This window comes from Esox lucius, chromosome 8 (genome assembly GCF_011004845.1).
Source record: "Esox lucius isolate fEsoLuc1 chromosome 8, fEsoLuc1.pri, whole genome shotgun sequence".
Taxonomy (NCBI): domain Eukaryota; kingdom Metazoa; phylum Chordata; class Actinopteri; order Esociformes; family Esocidae; genus Esox; species Esox lucius.
In genome coordinates this window covers 27,336,729-27,353,444 of record NC_047576.1, presented here as the reverse complement: position 1 = coordinate 27,353,444, position 16,716 = coordinate 27,336,729, and the positions used below count along the sequence as shown (strand labels likewise).

The 16,716-nt window shown below is 39.6% G+C and overlaps 2 protein-coding genes across 8 annotated transcripts in view; one reads left to right on the top strand and one right to left on the bottom strand.

Annotated features, from left to right (window-relative positions):
• Positions 1-1,149: 1,149 nt before the first annotated feature.
• On the bottom strand, positions 1,150-5,758 carry gpx7 (glutathione peroxidase 7). Its single transcript, XM_010872482.3, has 3 exons — positions 5,591-5,758; positions 4,001-4,262; positions 1,150-2,746 (listed from the first exon to the last, which is right to left on the bottom strand). Exons 1-3 carry the CDS (start codon positions 5,720-5,722, stop codon positions 2,583-2,585), a joined length of 558 nt encoding a protein of 185 aa, XP_010870784.1. The 5' UTR covers positions 5,723-5,758; the 3' UTR covers positions 1,150-2,582.
• Positions 5,759-9,557: 3,799 nt separating this feature from the next.
• tut4 (terminal uridylyl transferase 4) overlaps positions 9,558-16,716 on the top strand; it is a 33,311-nt gene continuing 26,152 nt past the window's right edge. For 3 of the 7 annotated variants that reach the window (XM_010872474.3, XM_010872470.3, XM_010872475.3), the window contains exons 1-6: positions 9,559-9,691; positions 10,324-10,904; positions 11,145-11,317; positions 11,714-11,842; positions 11,975-12,152; positions 13,573-13,661. In XM_010872474.3, coding sequence (XP_010870776.2) covers positions 10,430-10,904; positions 11,145-11,317; positions 11,714-11,842; positions 11,975-12,152; positions 13,573-13,661 — 1,044 coding nt within the window. In that variant the 5' untranslated portion in view covers positions 9,559-9,691; positions 10,324-10,429. Of the gene's footprint in view, positions 9,692-10,323; positions 10,905-11,144; positions 11,318-11,713; positions 11,843-11,974; positions 12,153-13,572; positions 13,662-16,716 lie in introns of all 7 variants that reach the window. The other 4 variants (XM_010872477.3, XM_010872473.3, XM_010872472.3 and 1 more) reach the window with 3 other exon arrangements.

The following is a 16,716-nucleotide window of genomic DNA, read 5'->3' as shown; positions in this document are numbered from 1 at the left end:
GTCATGAGCTTTGGGTCATGACCGAAAGGACAAGATCCCGGATACAGGAGGCCGAAATGAGCTTTCTCCGCAGGGTGGCTGGGCGATCCCTTAGAAATAGGGTGAGAAGCTCGGTCACCCGGGAGGAGCTCAGAGCCGCTGCTCCTCCACATCGAGAGGGGTCAGCTGAGGTGGCTTGGGCATTTGTTTCGGATGCCTCCGGAACGCCTTCCTGGGAAGGTGTTCCGGTCCCGTCCCACCGGGAGGAGACCCTGGGGAAGACCTAGGACACGCTGGAGGGACTATGTCTCCCGGCTGGCCTGGGAACGCCTCTGTTTCCCCCGGAAGAGCTGGAGGAAGTGTCTGGGGAGAGGGAAGTCTGGGCATCCCTGCTTAGACTGCTTCCCCCGCGACCTGGCCCCGGATAAGCGGTAGATGATGGATGGATATATACTAACTGTAAGATGTTCTAAAGAAGAGCATCTGCTATGTGTCAAAAATGCAAAACATGAATTCTATGAACAAAAATGGCTAAGTTGAATGCAATCAATGAACAGAATGTCTTAGAGATCAAATTATTTCAACAAAATAATGATACTCATATGTTCCTAACTACAAAAGCAATTTAAAAAAACTCAGAAATAGTCGCTGTCCAAATCCTCTTTTGTGTGTTTTTGAAGTGTAATGACCCATGACCATTTGGCTCTTCTCTCTCCTGAGACCACTAAGACCCCAGAAGCTCAGGCCCAGACCACACAGTGTTCCTCCCTACAAGCTGTTCTACTATGTTCTAATTTGGCACCAGCTCAAGCAGTGGTCAGAAGAGTTTCTGCTTCACTGAGTTATTCTGTAGTCACTCTGTCATCCCACACACCCACAAGAAGAGAGCAGCTCCCTCTTCTGGCCAACAAAAGCACAAAAACACTCCATTGACAAAATTCAAAGGATCTAGCACACACAATAAACTAGGTGGTTTAAACCCTAAATGCTGTTTGGCTCAGGCATTGTGCTATGTCTTTCCCAGAAACAGTCCTGTATTGGACATATAAAACACACTGCTCTAACTTGTGGGCAGGACAAACCCAGAGAAAAAAGTAAAATGATATGTAAAGGTAAACCAACTAAATATATTAAAAGAATGCATAACAATTCCACACTGGACAGTTACTATTGGATGGGCCAAAAACATTTTATTTAACAACTCAAGTAGAGAAAACCTTCCTTGCAAGTTAAACCAAAATTAACTATAATAAATGTACCATTTGCAACTTTGTATACAAAAGAAAATACTTTTATAAAGGCATTCACAATACATTGTTTTTCCAATTAAGTACAAGCATGAAATTTAAGTCATTAAAGGTGAGAAGGTTTTTCAGGCAGATCAATAAAAAATGACTACTGTATCATAAAGAACAGAAAAAGACTGTTGATTGTTCTCACAAAGATGGCACACAGCCCCTGCACTTTAGGGTTATTTCATAAGATCAAAATACATTAAAACACAATTGATTTACAACTTTGATATTTTGACACAACAAGGTTTTTTCAGTAAAACAATAACAGAGGCAGCTTTTCTTGCATTAGCTGCAGATAATAGTTTTAAGTTCTTTAGTTGTCCATAAATGTCCACACTGAAGGTCATGTAACTGAGTTATATGCAATTAGCTTTACAGACTTCACCCAACAAAAATTTGTTCTGACACATCAACTACTAAAGGAAATGTTGATTTATACTGAAGACTTAAAAACTGAATTAAAAAGACAGCATGGGAATTTAACATCTGCAGCGAGCCTTACAGACGAGTATTCACTTTTGGTCAGTGCATCCAAATTAGGATTTTTGTACAGTAATACAGTCATAGATAACTTATTAAAAAGTTAATGGGTGCAGTCAATTGCCGATTTCTAAGGATGCCAACTCTAACATATCTTCTGAAGCAGAGTAAACTGTCAGACATCCTCTCCTGTGGCTTCAAGAGATACAGTTTTTATCAAAGTGACTGATGGTTTTTGCGACTGCTCTTGAAGAAACTCTCAGTCCTTGAAATGTTCCGGACAAACAGCCAATCATGTCTGGAAGTAATAATGGACTGTAATTTCTCTTAGCGTATTTGACCTGTTCTTGCCATAATATGGACTACTACAGTACAGACATAATAATGGTCTTCTATATACCAAAACCTACCTTGTCACAACACAAATTACTGGCTCAAATGCAAGGAAAGAAATTCCACAAATTCAGCTTTAACAAGGCACACCTGCTAATTTAAATGCATTCCAGATGACTACCTCAGGAAACTGGTTGAGAGAACGTAAAGTGTGCAAAACTGTGCAAAAGGGTGGCTACATTGTAGAATCTACAATATGAAATGTATTTTGATTTGTTTAACTCTTTTTTGGTTACGACAAGATTCCGTGTGTTATTTCATAGTTTTGATGTCTTCACTATTATTCTACAATGAAAATAGTAAAAATAAAGAAGTAATCTGTATATAACATCTGGTGCTTGGACTATGATGCTAATTGGTGTTTTCTGAGTGACATTCAATTACATAGGATCCTCTTAAATAGATTGTCATCTAAGGTCTTGAGGTTTTATTTGGTTAAAGCTCCTCTTTCTTCTTGAGGATGATATTCCGTACCATTTCAGCTATTTTGGGTCGGAGCTCTTTGACAGAGGTGCTGGGGCCCCAGGCATCCACAACTTTCCCATCTGTATCAATGAGGTACTTCCAGAAGTTCCAGTCAGGTTCTTTACCTGACACATCTGTAAATAATAAAAACAGAAAAAAGTAGTGGAAATTCCATGAAATATAAATATTAACTTGATGAAGTGGGTTTGCTTTAAAATTATTTTAGTAGTAGTGTAATAAATGTTCTGACTTATCTCAGAGAAGTAGAAAAAGATTTTAGTGTTTCAAATGTTTTTTTTATTAGCTAGCCACAATGAACAAAAATATAAACACAATACATGTTAAGTGTTGGTCCAAAAATAATCCACCTGACAGGTGTGACACATCAAGAAGCTGATTAAACAGCATGATCATTACACAGATGTACCTTGCGCTCAGGACAGTAAAAGACAACAACTAACCAGTCATGTGCAAAACACAATGCCACAAATGTGTCACATCTCCAGGGAGCCTGCAATGGCCACCAGAGATCTAGCCCAATAATGAAATGTAAATTTTTTAACCACACTGGTTCCCAATTCCGGTCCTCGAGTACCCCAAACAGCACAGACGTTTCTTGTAGCTCTGGCCAAGCACAGGTCAACTAATAACCATGCAGTCATTGAGTTGATTTGGATGTGTTTGCCCAACAAAAATCCATGCTGTTGGGACTTGGGAGTATTCAAGGACTGGTGTTGATGAAACACTGCCCTACCAAAAGCTGACTCCAATGTTGTTTCAGACAGTATTGGAATTGTGTACCACCGGCCTCACAGCTGCAGAGATTGCGTTAACACATAATCGTGTTTCAGCATGAAAATGCACGGCCCCATGTCAGAAAGGATCTGTACACAATGACTGGAAGCTGGAACTGTCCCCGTTTTTCCATGGCCTTCATACTCACCAAGTCACCCAATGACCATGTTTTGAATGCTCTGGATGGACATGTATGTCAGCACTTTCCAGTTTAAAGCCTGATCAACTCTATATTGGTCACACCAGATATTGACTTGTTCTCTAACCCACGCCCCAACCATTATTTTAAAAACGTATCTGTGGCCAACATGTGTCCAAATGTTGCCTATGCAGTTCAGTGCAACTTCATGGGCTAATATTTCTACCAAACGATTTAAGAAATACATTCATATGTATGAAGTGTGTAATTTCAGTTGATCAATTTCAATATATGTTGCTCATTACATTAATTGTTTTAAACAGCCTTTTTGGGTCATCTTCATTAGTACGCCAATAATGGTGGAGGGGACAGAAAATACTGTAGAGGTTTATGTTTATATGTAAAATGCACTGTCTGCATACTTGGCTCCGCCATCAACCACCAATCCACTCACCCAGTAGGTACTTGTAGATATTGTTGGCCCCAGTGCCCACCACAGCGATCTTGCTAAAAAGGGGGAAAGAGACACCATAGACTCGCCGGACGAAGGCATCAATGTCCTTGTCACTGCCAGGTTCCTGCTGGCCAAACTGGTTGCAGGGGAAGGCCAGGACATTGAAGTGGGACGGCCCGAAGTCCCTCTGCAACTGCTGCAGCTCTGTGTAGTGATTTTCGGTGAAGCCACAGTCACTAGCCACATTCACCACCAGGGAAACCTGTACAAAATGACACAAAGACATAACACCATGAATAGTGCTAAACTGTTATTTTAAAATGCTTGTATTACTTCACTGCTTAAATGGCAAACAGGATGCTTGTGCGTTGACAAGCATAACCACAAACACAGGTTTAACAACAGACAATAAAAGATGGCCCTTCTAAAATCCTTTGTATTATATCTGCTACTACCCCTAGCAATATGCACACAAACTTTAAAAACTCAGTTCCTGAATGTAATTAATTACATTTTTCATTCTTGTTTTTCAGAAAGACACTGTATAGCAGGGCCATTCAATTCCGGTCCTCAAAGGCTGAAACATTTCTGACTTTATCCTCCACTAACAATATGGGACTGATTCAGACCTGAGATGCCAAGTGAGATGCCTTATTTAAACGATAAGTTTAGTTTAACTGAATGAAATGGCATATAAGGAAAATGTAATTTGTGTAAAAAAAAAAAACAAGGCCAATTCTTAAAAACCCTTAGGCATTATTCTTAAAAACCCTTAACCAGAATTTTTTTTTTTTGTACTTGTGGATGATCCCCTGGCATGTATAAGGGCACTGAGAAGGGTGTTAGCACATTGATATGAACAACAAAACAGCACACCAAAAGACGGCCTCATAATAGGCCTACTTGATGTAATACCCAAATTATCAATTACGATCGGCATTTGATACATCCATTGTATTCTCTGAGCTCTGGTTTAACAAGCGGGTTTGTTGATTGCACTATATTTGAAGGTGTGTCAGAAATATTTTTTATATTAATAATGAAGGGAACAACATTGTTGGTGCAAAAACAGAGTTCCATATCTGATTGTAATCTGCAGCCGATTGTAACATCTGGTCTATAGAATGTGTTCTGCACACAATTAAGTTTACAATACATGAACGTTTCCAAATTTTAACAAATTGAATTTTGCCCGAAGACGTCAAATCTACTATATCAAACTGTGGCGGGGTCTATAGCAAAAATAAATAAGGAACCACGTAATGCTGGCTAGCTAGCTGCATTATATGCAAATACACATGATCAAGATAATAATAGTTCCCTATAAAGGATTATCGTGTTAGGTTCTACTTTAGATTAGTCTTGCAAGACAGATCCAACAGTTGCCACGTATACAGACAGTAAACCAATGCCAAATACAAGAGTTTATTGACAGAGATTTAATTGTATTAATGACACTAACATGCTGTTTTTATAAAACACATCTTGACAAAAGAAAATCTGCAGAATGCATTCACCGGTAAAGAAAGGGCACATATATATACAACGGTTGGCTTCCATGCAAAAGTTATGGTCGAGTTTCAAACTTACCGAACCTCTGTATTTTTCCAAGGAAACTAATCTTCCTCTGCTGTTAACAACTTTAAACGTATAAAAATCTTTTTGTTTGGACTCATTTAGACTAAATATAATAAAGAGGAATGTGAACACGGAGAAAAGCATTTTTACGGTTTATCGGCTATATGATGCTAGACAACAAAACATTACTGCCTTCAAAATAAAAGTCCCCGGTTGAAAAGGACTCGAATAGAAAAAGTGGAATCATGCGGAGTTAAGGCTAGATGAAGATAAAGATGTAACCTCAACTTGTCTCTCAGGTACTCAGGCACCAAACACCAGTCTCAACACCAAGTGATGAGGTGCCTCACAGGTCCTTAGCTGGCATGCTTCATTAAATAGTACATGAAAAACACCAGTCTCAACTTCAACAGCGAAGAGGCAACTCCGGGATGCTGGTCAGGCAGAGTTGCAAAGAAAGTAATATCTTAGACTGGCCTATAAAAAGAAAATATTAAGATGGGCAAAAGAACACAGATGTTGAAGGACATCTTGCACTCGGCCCAGTGAACTAAACACTAATGTATTTGTGCACTTGCTCATTTTACATTTCTAAGTGACCCCAAACTTTTAAACAGTTGTGTAGATAGATGACTTATTCTGAAACAAACGTATTCTATTATTTGTTAATCTATCTACCTCTATGAATTCATAAAGATAGATAGATTACCTATTCCAGTAGTATTATCTATAGTTAGGTCTCTAAATAATTGGACACTGAAACAAGTTTTGTTATTTTGGCTGTTTACCAAAAAAGGTTACAGTTAAATAATGAATATGGCTTAGTGCATTCTCTCAGATTTAATTTAAGGGTATTCACATCCAAATTGGAGGAAGGATTTAGGAATTACAGTTATTTAATATGTAGCCCCCTCTTTTTCAAGGGACCAAAAGTAATTGGACAATTGACTCAAAAGCTGTTTCATAGACAGGTGTTGGCTATTCCTTCATTATTCCTTCATCAATTAAGCAGGTAAAAGGTCTGGAGTTGATTCCAGGTGTGCCATTTGCATTTGGAAGCTTTTGCTGTGAACCTACATCATGCGGTCAAAGGAGCTCTCAATGTAAGTGAAACGGGTCATCCTAGGCTGCAAAAAGAAAATCCATCAGAGAGATAGCAAAAACATTAGTAGTGGCCAAATCAACAGTTTGTTACATTTTGAGGAAAAAAAATAATGCATTGGTGATCTCTGCAACCCAAAAAGGCCTGGGCGTCCATGGAAGACAACAGTGGTGGATGATCGTAGGATCCTTTTCATAGCAAAGTGAAACCCCTTCACAACATCCAGCCAAGTGAAGAACACTCTCCATGAGGTAGGCATATCATTATCCAAGTCTACCATAAAGAGAAGACTTCACAAGAGCAAATACAGAGGGTTCACCACAAGGTGCAAACCATTCATAAACCTCAAGAATAGAAAGGCCCGATTTGGCCAAAAAACACCTAAAAAAGCTAGCCCAGTTCTGGAACAGCGTTTTTGGACAGATGAAACTAAGATCAACCTGTACCAGAATGATGGGAAGAAAATGTATGGAGTAGGCTTGGAATGTCTTATGATCTAAAGCATACCACATCATCTGTAAAACACGCTGGAGGCAGTGTGATGGCATGGGCATGCATGGCTTCCAATGGCATTGGGTCACAATGATGTGACAGAAGACAGAACCAGACAGATGAATTCTAAAGTGTATAGGGATTTATTGTCTGCTCAGATTCAGCCAAATTCGGCAAAGTGGATTAGACAGTCCTTCACTTTACAGATGGACAATGCAACCCAGGAGTTTTTTAAGGCAAAGAAGTGAAATATTCTGCAATGGCAGAGTTAGTCACCTGATCTCAACCCGATCACTTGCTGAAGACAAAACTTAAGGCACAAACAAACAACTGAAGACAGCTGCAGTAAAGGCCTGGCAAAGCATCACAAAGGAAGAAACCCAACATTTGGTGATGTCCATGCATTCCCGACTTCAAGCAATCATTGCCTGCAAAGGATTCTCGACAAAGTATTAACATTTTTATTTAAGATTGTGTTAATTTGTCCAATTACATTTCAAATAAGGGGACTGTTATTGTAGCAATTCCTAAACGTTTCATACAATATTTTTGTTCAACCCCTTGATTTAAAGTAGAAAGTTTGCACTTCAATTGCATCTTGGTTGTTTTATTTCAAATACATAGTGGTGGCGTCCAGAGCCAAAATTATAAACTGTGTTAGTGTCCAAATATTTCCGGACCTAACTCTATCTCTATGAACTGGTCATCTATCTCTGAACTGGTCATCTATCTTTAAGGAATCATATAAATATATAACTTATTCAGATAAAAATTTCTATTTAGATGAATTGGTCATCTATCTATTGGTCATCAATCTATCTTTATGTATTCATAAAGATAGATAGCTGACTTATTCAATTCATAGAGATAAATAGAATACTCTCTATGAACTGGTCATCTCTGTGGAATCGTAGAGATAGATTGAATTATTTAAATTAAAACATATTCAGATTTCTATGGATTGATACAAGTCATCTACCTAACTCAATTAATTTGTAGTCTATCTCTATGAATTGGTTATGTATCTATCACTATGGATTCATATGAATCATCTCTCTAGCTCAATTAATTTCTAACCTCTCTCTTTGAATTGATTATTTATCTATCTGTTGGTAATCTATCTCTATGGATAGGAATAAGTTGTCTATCTATCTCTATGAATTTGTCATCTATCCATATCTACTAATTTGTCTCTATCAATCATGAAGACAGATACATTACTTATTTCCATTGTAATCTTTTTTTGAATTGCTCATCTATCTGTTGGTCATCCATCTGCCTCTATGATAAAAGAATGTGGACACCCCTACTGATTATTGAGTTCAAGTGTTTCAGCCACACCCATTGCTCACAGGTGCATAAGATCCAGCACAAAGCCATAAAATCACCATAGATAAACATTGGCAGTACAATGTGGGTGCTGAATAGCTCTGTGACTTTAATGGTGGCACTGTCATAGGATGCCACCTTGGCAACAAGTCAGTTCATTAAATTTTTTCACTACTAGATCTGGCCCGGTCAACTGCAAGTGCTATAATTGTGAAGTGGAACCATCTAGGAGCAACAACAGCCCAGCCACAAAGTGCTTGACCTCACAAACTAACTTGTCTATCATCCATTGCATCACTCACCACAGAGATCCTAACTGCCTCCGGATGCAACATCAGAAACAAGAACTGCGCATTGGGAGCTTCACAAAATGGGTTTCCATGGCCGATCAGCTGTATTCAAGCCTCACATCTACATACACAATGGCAAGCATCGGCTGGAGTGATGTAAAGCACGTTGTCATTGTACTCTGGAGAAGTGAAAAAGTTCTCTGGAGTCATGAGTCACACTTTTCACTATCTGGCAGTCTGATGAAGAAATGTGTGTGGCAGATGCCAGGAGAAGTCTACCTGCCGGAATGCATACTGTAATGTTTGGTGGAGGAGGGATAATGGTCTGGGGCCAGTTTGTGGCAACAGTTTGGGGAAGCCCCTTTCCTGTTCCAGTATGACATGTGCCCTGCATAAAGTCCTGACCTTTATCAGTGAGTTTTTATGTCTTCTAAGTGTGGGGTTTGGTCAAAGCAATGCATGCATAGTTTCATAAGTACATCAATTTAGATTAATTGTTGGTTACCCCGAAAGAAATAGGTGCCAATCCACTGTGAACCAAGACTGATTAAAATAGGAACAAACTTTGTTGTGAAATTAATTAGAGAGCAAGTTTATAAACATTTACAAACTCAATAATGATACATTGATTTGATTTACTGTAAATAAGAAATATTCGAACACAAGCTGAAGCAGAAGAACCTGTACTGTCGTTATAATCGACTGCTTGGAGTATGCGCCCTCTGGCTGCACTTTAATAAAGATACCCATAATGCCCTGTCCAGATATTAACATGGCGTCCAGCTATGGTAGCTGTTTTGATCAGGGCCGTGGATTAGAAAACCAAAATACAAAGCAGGAAGATGAAGGTGATATAGCCACAATTTTGGGGTGCTAAAACCTGCATATTAATACAGTAAGGTATTGTGAACTCGTTTCGGAAATGTTTTCGTGCCTGTGCTACATAGGTTTTTAGGTTGCTAGTTAGCAGTATAGCTAGTCAAACAATTGTCAGTAGTACAGCGTACTGTACGTAGCCGCTAGCAGACTATCTGGCTAGCAATTTATCAGCTACTTTCACTTAAGTTATGTAGCTAGCTAGCAAACAAACATTTGGCTTTGAAGTCGGGTTGATAGTTGCACGACATTTTCAGTTCGGTCTGTTGTTTATACTTATTGGAACAAGTCCCGTATGTTTTCTTCTATAGTGATGGCCCCTTTCGGGATGTGTTGAGTTTCGTTTAATTTGTGTTTTAGCTATGTTTTTCCTCCGCTTTTCAACTCTTTTCGTTTCATCATAGTTAATGTCTCTTTGCAATAAACTTAGCCAGTTACTGTCGTTTTTAAATTTCCTTAACTGGACAAACTGTATTTTCCCTGTTTGTAGGCACTAGCTTTTATTTTGATCAGGCTTTTGCAACACTTTGCTACTAGTTACTTTCTCAGTTCTTTTAACCTGTAGTAAATGTGCAATTGTTTAATAGGTTAAGCTGTTTTACTCTTCTAGGGTCGATTTAGGCAATGACAACAATACATTATTTTAATCAATCCAGGTTTTCATTGGACTGCCTGCTTTCCTAGCTTCTGATCATCCTTTGAACCGAGTAGTTACTAGTTTGCTTCATTCCGAGTGAGAGAGGAAGAAGACGGGATCAAGGAATGGAGGGGACAACCTCCCCCGTAAAATCAGTCAAGCCCTCTCGCTGTGAGGCCAGAGCCAAAGCTTCATCCTCTGCCAGCAGTAGTCCCCTAAAAGAGGCTTCAGGGCAGAGAGATAGCCCTGGCCCCAAGCTTGCCATGGCCTGTCAGACCAAGGAGAACACCACAACCAGAGAAGACGACAAGACCCAAGGCAGTAAGCGTGGGACAGGAGCATCCAGGGCCTCCACAAATGGCCCTCAAGACCCAGGGAAAGTGAAGCCTCGTCGACTGACTGGGAGGACCAGTTCTGGGGAGAGGGTGAAGGGGAAGGTTGGACTGGGAGGACAGCTCCAGCAGGGTGGTGATTCTAAGCCCTCATTGGCTACAGAATGCAACCCTGGTGGTGGAGGAACAGGGGTGGCTACGGTGGCCTCCTCATCTGAAGAATGCCTTACTCCACAGACCAAACCAGGTCCAGTGAAGAAGTCACCTGGTGTGTTATTCTATACTTTCCTCTTTTTTTTTTATTGTTCATTACCATAGCAGTCATTCGCTGCTGTGACCTGTCTATGATAAGGCTGGTACATACTTAGGAAAGGAAATAAATCTGTGTGACATTCTAATTGTCTCCAAACATTTTGTTAGACAGAGTATCAGCCAGTCCAGTTGGTCCTATGTGTATTTTACGTTGATGTAGTATTTAAATGAAGTATGTGCGCATGCTTGTTCGCAGGTGATATGGCAGGTGCTTTGGTGGGCCCAAAGCAGCCTGCTGTGGAGGTCACTGGTGTAGGGTCAGGGGTCACTGAGACGGGTCAGGGTGGAAACATGACCTCTGAACAGAAGCTGGGTCTCAGACAGGCTGAGGAGCGCCTCTACAGAGACTACATACATAGACTGATCAAGGTGAGCAGAAACAATACGTTTGTTTCTGTCTGTGAACTTTAAATGCCTATATTGCCCACTTAAAGCAACTTAAATCTTCAGATTATATAAAAATTGTATCGAACTGTTGCTGCTTGCTGAGGACTTTCACAAAAAACAGGCAAAACCCTATCAATGCTAATAGTCTATAGCTCAAGACATACAGACTGGTGACAAATGAACGGAAAAACCTGAACAAGTGGCGGAACCTAACGAATGCAGATGCTTCCATACCGGTGTACTGGATGGTACACTTAAGCTGAGGAAGGGCATGTGGTGATGTGTGAACCATTCTGGGTCATTTGCATGTCTACATTGGGCTGAGGTGCGAGGCACCCATATTACTGTTCTTTGTGTTCTCTTTTTTGTTTTCTGTAGCAATCTCCAGACTATCCCAACTACCAGTATCTATGCAAACTGTGTTCTGTACACATTGAGAACGTACAGGGGGCGCACAAACACATCAAGGAGAAAAGGCACAAGAAGAACATCATGGTGAGAGAAAAAGTTAGCAACTTTATTTATTTTCAGAAATGTTCTAATAATTAAAAAGAAAACTCCCCAGTTTGCCAAGGCCATTAGAATGGATTTGGATTAACTCATCCTTTGTACCCTTCGGCTCTCCTGTGCCGTTTCAAGGAGAAGCAGGAGGAGAACGAGCTGAGGGCACTGCCTGCCCCATCTGCAGCCCAGATCCGAGCTGTTGACGCCGCCGTCATCCACGTGGCCCAACAGCACGGCATCTCCGACCTGGACTTCCTGGTGCGCCAGGAAGTAGTCACTAAGATGGAGGCGATCATACAGCAGCACCTCTCAGGTAACCAGCTCTCCCTTTTTTGGACGATTCTGTAAAGCATCGGACATGGTGTTTGTTGCAAACACGCATACCAAAATCGAAAAGTTGTAGCAAGACAAAAAAAATAGATTTCAGGACTTCTCCATAATTTATCTGCTTTTGTAGTGGTATATTTATTGACCAGTAGTTATTTTCATATTCTAATCTCACCAAAAGTATTTGCATGAAAGCAGGGAGACAGTGGAAACTTGCAAACTGCTGATGATCGACTTTTGTGAGTGCACAAACCTTTTTAACGTTATGTTTAGAGCCTCATTGGCTTTGTTTGGGAAATGTTCTACTATAGTTGCAAGCCAAGCCCTAGCTTAATAACTATATAATCTGGACATGAATGAACCTGTATTATTACACACTGAGAACCATGAATATAAATGTATTGGTTGGGATTTGTGCCTGTGCATGGATCATAGGCAGTGGCAGCATTCATTGGCTTTCTAATAGCATAGTGTAATATCATAAATGAACATGTATTTTTACAGTTTGGTGTTGAATATCTTTTCTGGAACGGAGCAAGAGGAAAAATATTGACTGCCGGTAAACTGTCTATCCATACAGCCATTTTATTTTTGACTTTCCCCATCCAGGAATGTCAACAAGCCAGGCTGTGAAACTTTGTGATTGGTTCACCCCAGTGCCTCTGTCCATTTCAGGAAAGAAGTATATTGGCCTGGTTTCCTCAATTCCCTTTGCATACAATAAAACCATATAATTCATGGCATGGTTAAATTGGTAGTGTTTAGGCTGTGTGAGTGGAATATAAGACATGGTCTTTTCTGAAATAAACCCTGGCAGAGTAACTGGCAAGTTAAATACCATATTTTTGCTGGTTGCTCAAATTCTTTAGAGTTCACTCAATTTATTTTAAAGGGTGAAAATTAGCACTGAATAGTATATGGAATCATTGTGACATACGTTGCTTTTTTATATTAAAAGAATTATTAGCTGGTGATCAAAAGTATATTGAGTGTACTGTAAGGGGAGAGTTGGTTTCAATGCAAACTGTTGTTACTGTAACTGTTCTTTAACAGTGAGTGAGTGGTGACGTTGAAAAAGCACATGATGCTTTGATATTTTACATTGCCTTGCTGATTGTCTAGCATTTCAAATCAATCCTCTGACAATCACTCTGTGTACGATAAGCATCACATTTACATGTTTATAAACTTTTGAAGTTGCATGTGAGCATATCTGCTCCTAATAAAAAAAATGCTAGTTTTTGACTGGGAACATGAGCACAACTTTATGATTCCATCAAGAAACTCATCCGTAGGCTGAATGGCAAAGGTTCCCAAGGGGGTAAAGTAAGTGGTAGAGATTTGGTGTGCCATAATTATGTATAATGCTTTTAAATAAATGGCTTCTGGGTTCGATTCTTTTCCAGTTTGTTCCCTTCGCCTCTACGGCTCCTGTCTCACCCGATTTGCCTTCAAGACAAGTGACATCAACATTGACGTCACCTACCCCTCCACTGTAAGTCTTGTCTGTCCCCTCATTTCCCCACTGATGCCCGTTTTATACATTCAAAGTGTGCAAGTGTTAAATCCAGCAAAGTGGGTGCAAATTGAATCATTAGATCAGTTTTAAAGGAATGGAAGCTATTCAAGACTGGGAGTTAGTTATCTTGCACTGTGATGGATTGAATTGAAGTTGAATTCTGGTGAGGTGGGTTTATTTTTACAGTTTAGGAGCCAACAGTCATCCAGCAGTGTTTCACCTTGTATGTTTCATTGACACCACCAGCAAAGGAACAAACTGACACTCATTGTTCTTCACTTTTGCTTAGAATTATTTTAAGGAAAAACCAACAACCTATACATTAAAACATTTATTGTAGTTTTCCTATATGCAGAATATATTGTTTTTTAATGATTAATGGGAATAAAAAATGTATCTCTGTTTTCCCAAAATGTATGGTGTGCTTGTTTTTAGTAGTCTTCACCCCCTCCCTTTGTTTTTTGTACCGTCTTCACCCCCTCCCTTTGTTTTTTGTACCGTCTTCACCCCCTCCCTTTGTTTTTTGTACCGTCTTCACCCCATAGACTGTAAAAAAAATGGACGACGCCCTTTCGCTCTTTTCCATTGGTGAAAACGGAAGCCGCCAGTGTCCCGATACGGCGCTGACATCTTGGACTTGCGTCTGCGCAGATAGTGATCTTGGGACCAGTTCTGCGCAGTAGTTATGCGCAGTAGCGAGCAGGAAGTAAAGCCGCGAAATCAACGGCCCCACCCCTGTGCCCCGCCCTCACTCTCCCTCGCAGAATGCGCATACCGTAATCAATCGCAAGTCCAAGTACAGTACAACCTTTGCTTGTTAAACCTAGACGATATGTTATAGCCTAACTTACATCATGTTTAACCTTAATTTAGAATAGGCCTAATACAAAAATAATTGGTAACTTCTAGCTAACGATCACCTGCTAGCTATTAACATGGCTATTAACGAGGCTTGTTGTCTTTTAGCTAACGTTAGCTAGCCCATTACATTTATTTACTAATTAAATAGCTTATAAATTTAACTTACCGAAATAAATTCAAAGATCGATTGGAAATGCCAGATCGGTTAGCACAATGTACTGTAGAACAACCAATTATGTCCATGTGAAATTATATCAATTATAGAAATTTAGAGATTAAATGTAAAGTTCCAATCTCCTCAGTCCTCCGAAGATTCAGTGGCTCCTCGGCTCAGATAGCTGTCATTCACAGCTGTGAATCACGACGTCACACCACCGTTTTTAGAGCATTAAATAACTAACTAAAAACAAACTTATTTTAAAAACAATCTCTTGAATTTACATTAGCGAGATACAAACTACAGTAAATGACAGAAACCAGCTTTGGAAAAAATATATTTGAAGGGTAATTTAATTGTTTAGTTGGTCTCGCGTCCCATTGAATAACATGGGGAGGGCGGGGTTTATGACCTATACTGGGACCACTCACCAGGGGGCGATCGAGACGTTTTGGCTTCACTTTTCAGGGCTTGTGCGGCACGCTTGCTTCACCCCCTCCCTTTGTTTTTTGTACCGTCTTCACCCCCTCCCTTTTGTTTTTTGTACAGTGTGCAAGGGTGACTGATGTTTCCTATTTTTTATTTATTTATTGAAGAACCCATTGTATGTGGGTCTTTTACCACTCCTCAATTCTAGATCATTCGGTCTCCGCTTGTGGATTACCCTGTTCAGTTCAAACCAGCGGTTTTCAATGAGATTTGTGTCTGGAGACTGACTGTTCTGTTACAAAATGTATATTTTTGCAGTTAACATTTAGCTTAACTTTTATGGATTTCAGTGTGTACTTGGGGTGATTGACTTGCTGAGAAATCTAGTTTCGGGCTCCTGATAGAGACAAACAAGTTTGTTGCTAAAATATCCTGCTGTTAACCTTGAACAGTGCCTCAGGACCACTGGAAGACAAATATACCCACAACATCAAAGATCCATCACCATATTTTGTTTTGCAGGTAGTGGGTCATTTTCTTCTCACGCATTCTCATTTCAAAGTCAAAATTCATATTCTGGTGTCAATGCTCCAAACTCCAAAAGCATTTACATTTCGAGACCTTGGGACAAGAAGGTTCTATCTGACATTTTTGTCAAACATGAGTAAGTAATGTATAATTAATCTTTAGTTGGTTCTTCATATTTTTGTTCAGTTAGATTTTTGAAAAAAGTACATTTTAATCAAAATAATTTTAAAACTATAAAGTTCTATCTGCATAAACCCATTTCAACTTGGCGCTATAAAGTTCTAGCTGCAAAAAATCCCAAGCATGCAAAAAATACAAATGCACCAATCAGAACTCAGGTTAAGCTAGTTTAGGCAGCAATAATGGCATGCAAGCCTAAAAGAAACACTGTCAGAAATCTAAAAGTAGATGAAGTTCTCACATCTTTGTTTAACAATGACAGTAATTTATCTGATAATGAGTTTCAGCCCTCTGATAGCAACGAAGATGTAGTGTAAGTGGCTAAACAATCTAACTCCATTCCTAACCCTTCAGCAATATGCTACCATCTAAGTAGAAATATCGGCGTCATCAATATGGTAAGCCCCTAGCTAGCTAAGTTATTCTGTCAAAAAGTTAGCATTAGCGCTAGTTAGCATTAGCGCTAGTCCAGCCTTTTTATTTCTTGAAATGTAGGTGTCATCTAGCAATCATATTCTCCATCCTCTAAATGAAGGGAATGGTCCGCTACTTGAAGAGCAGGGTCCATTATACGAAGAGCAGGTGGATGGGGGAAATCGAAAAGAGGACATCCAATCCATCCTCATGGAAGAAAATTAAACCTAGGAAACTGTACCAGGAGGGTAAAAAACACAAATTCTACGGGTAAACCTGTGCCAGCTAAACATGTTAAAACATTAAAGAACTGTGCCACCTCTTGCAAATTCAACTGCATGAACAATGTAACAAATGATGAACGAGTGATATGTTTTGAAAACTACTACCAACTTAATCAGGATAGAAAATGACTACATAGCTATGACAACAGAGTGCCACACTAAAGAAAGAGGCACTGAC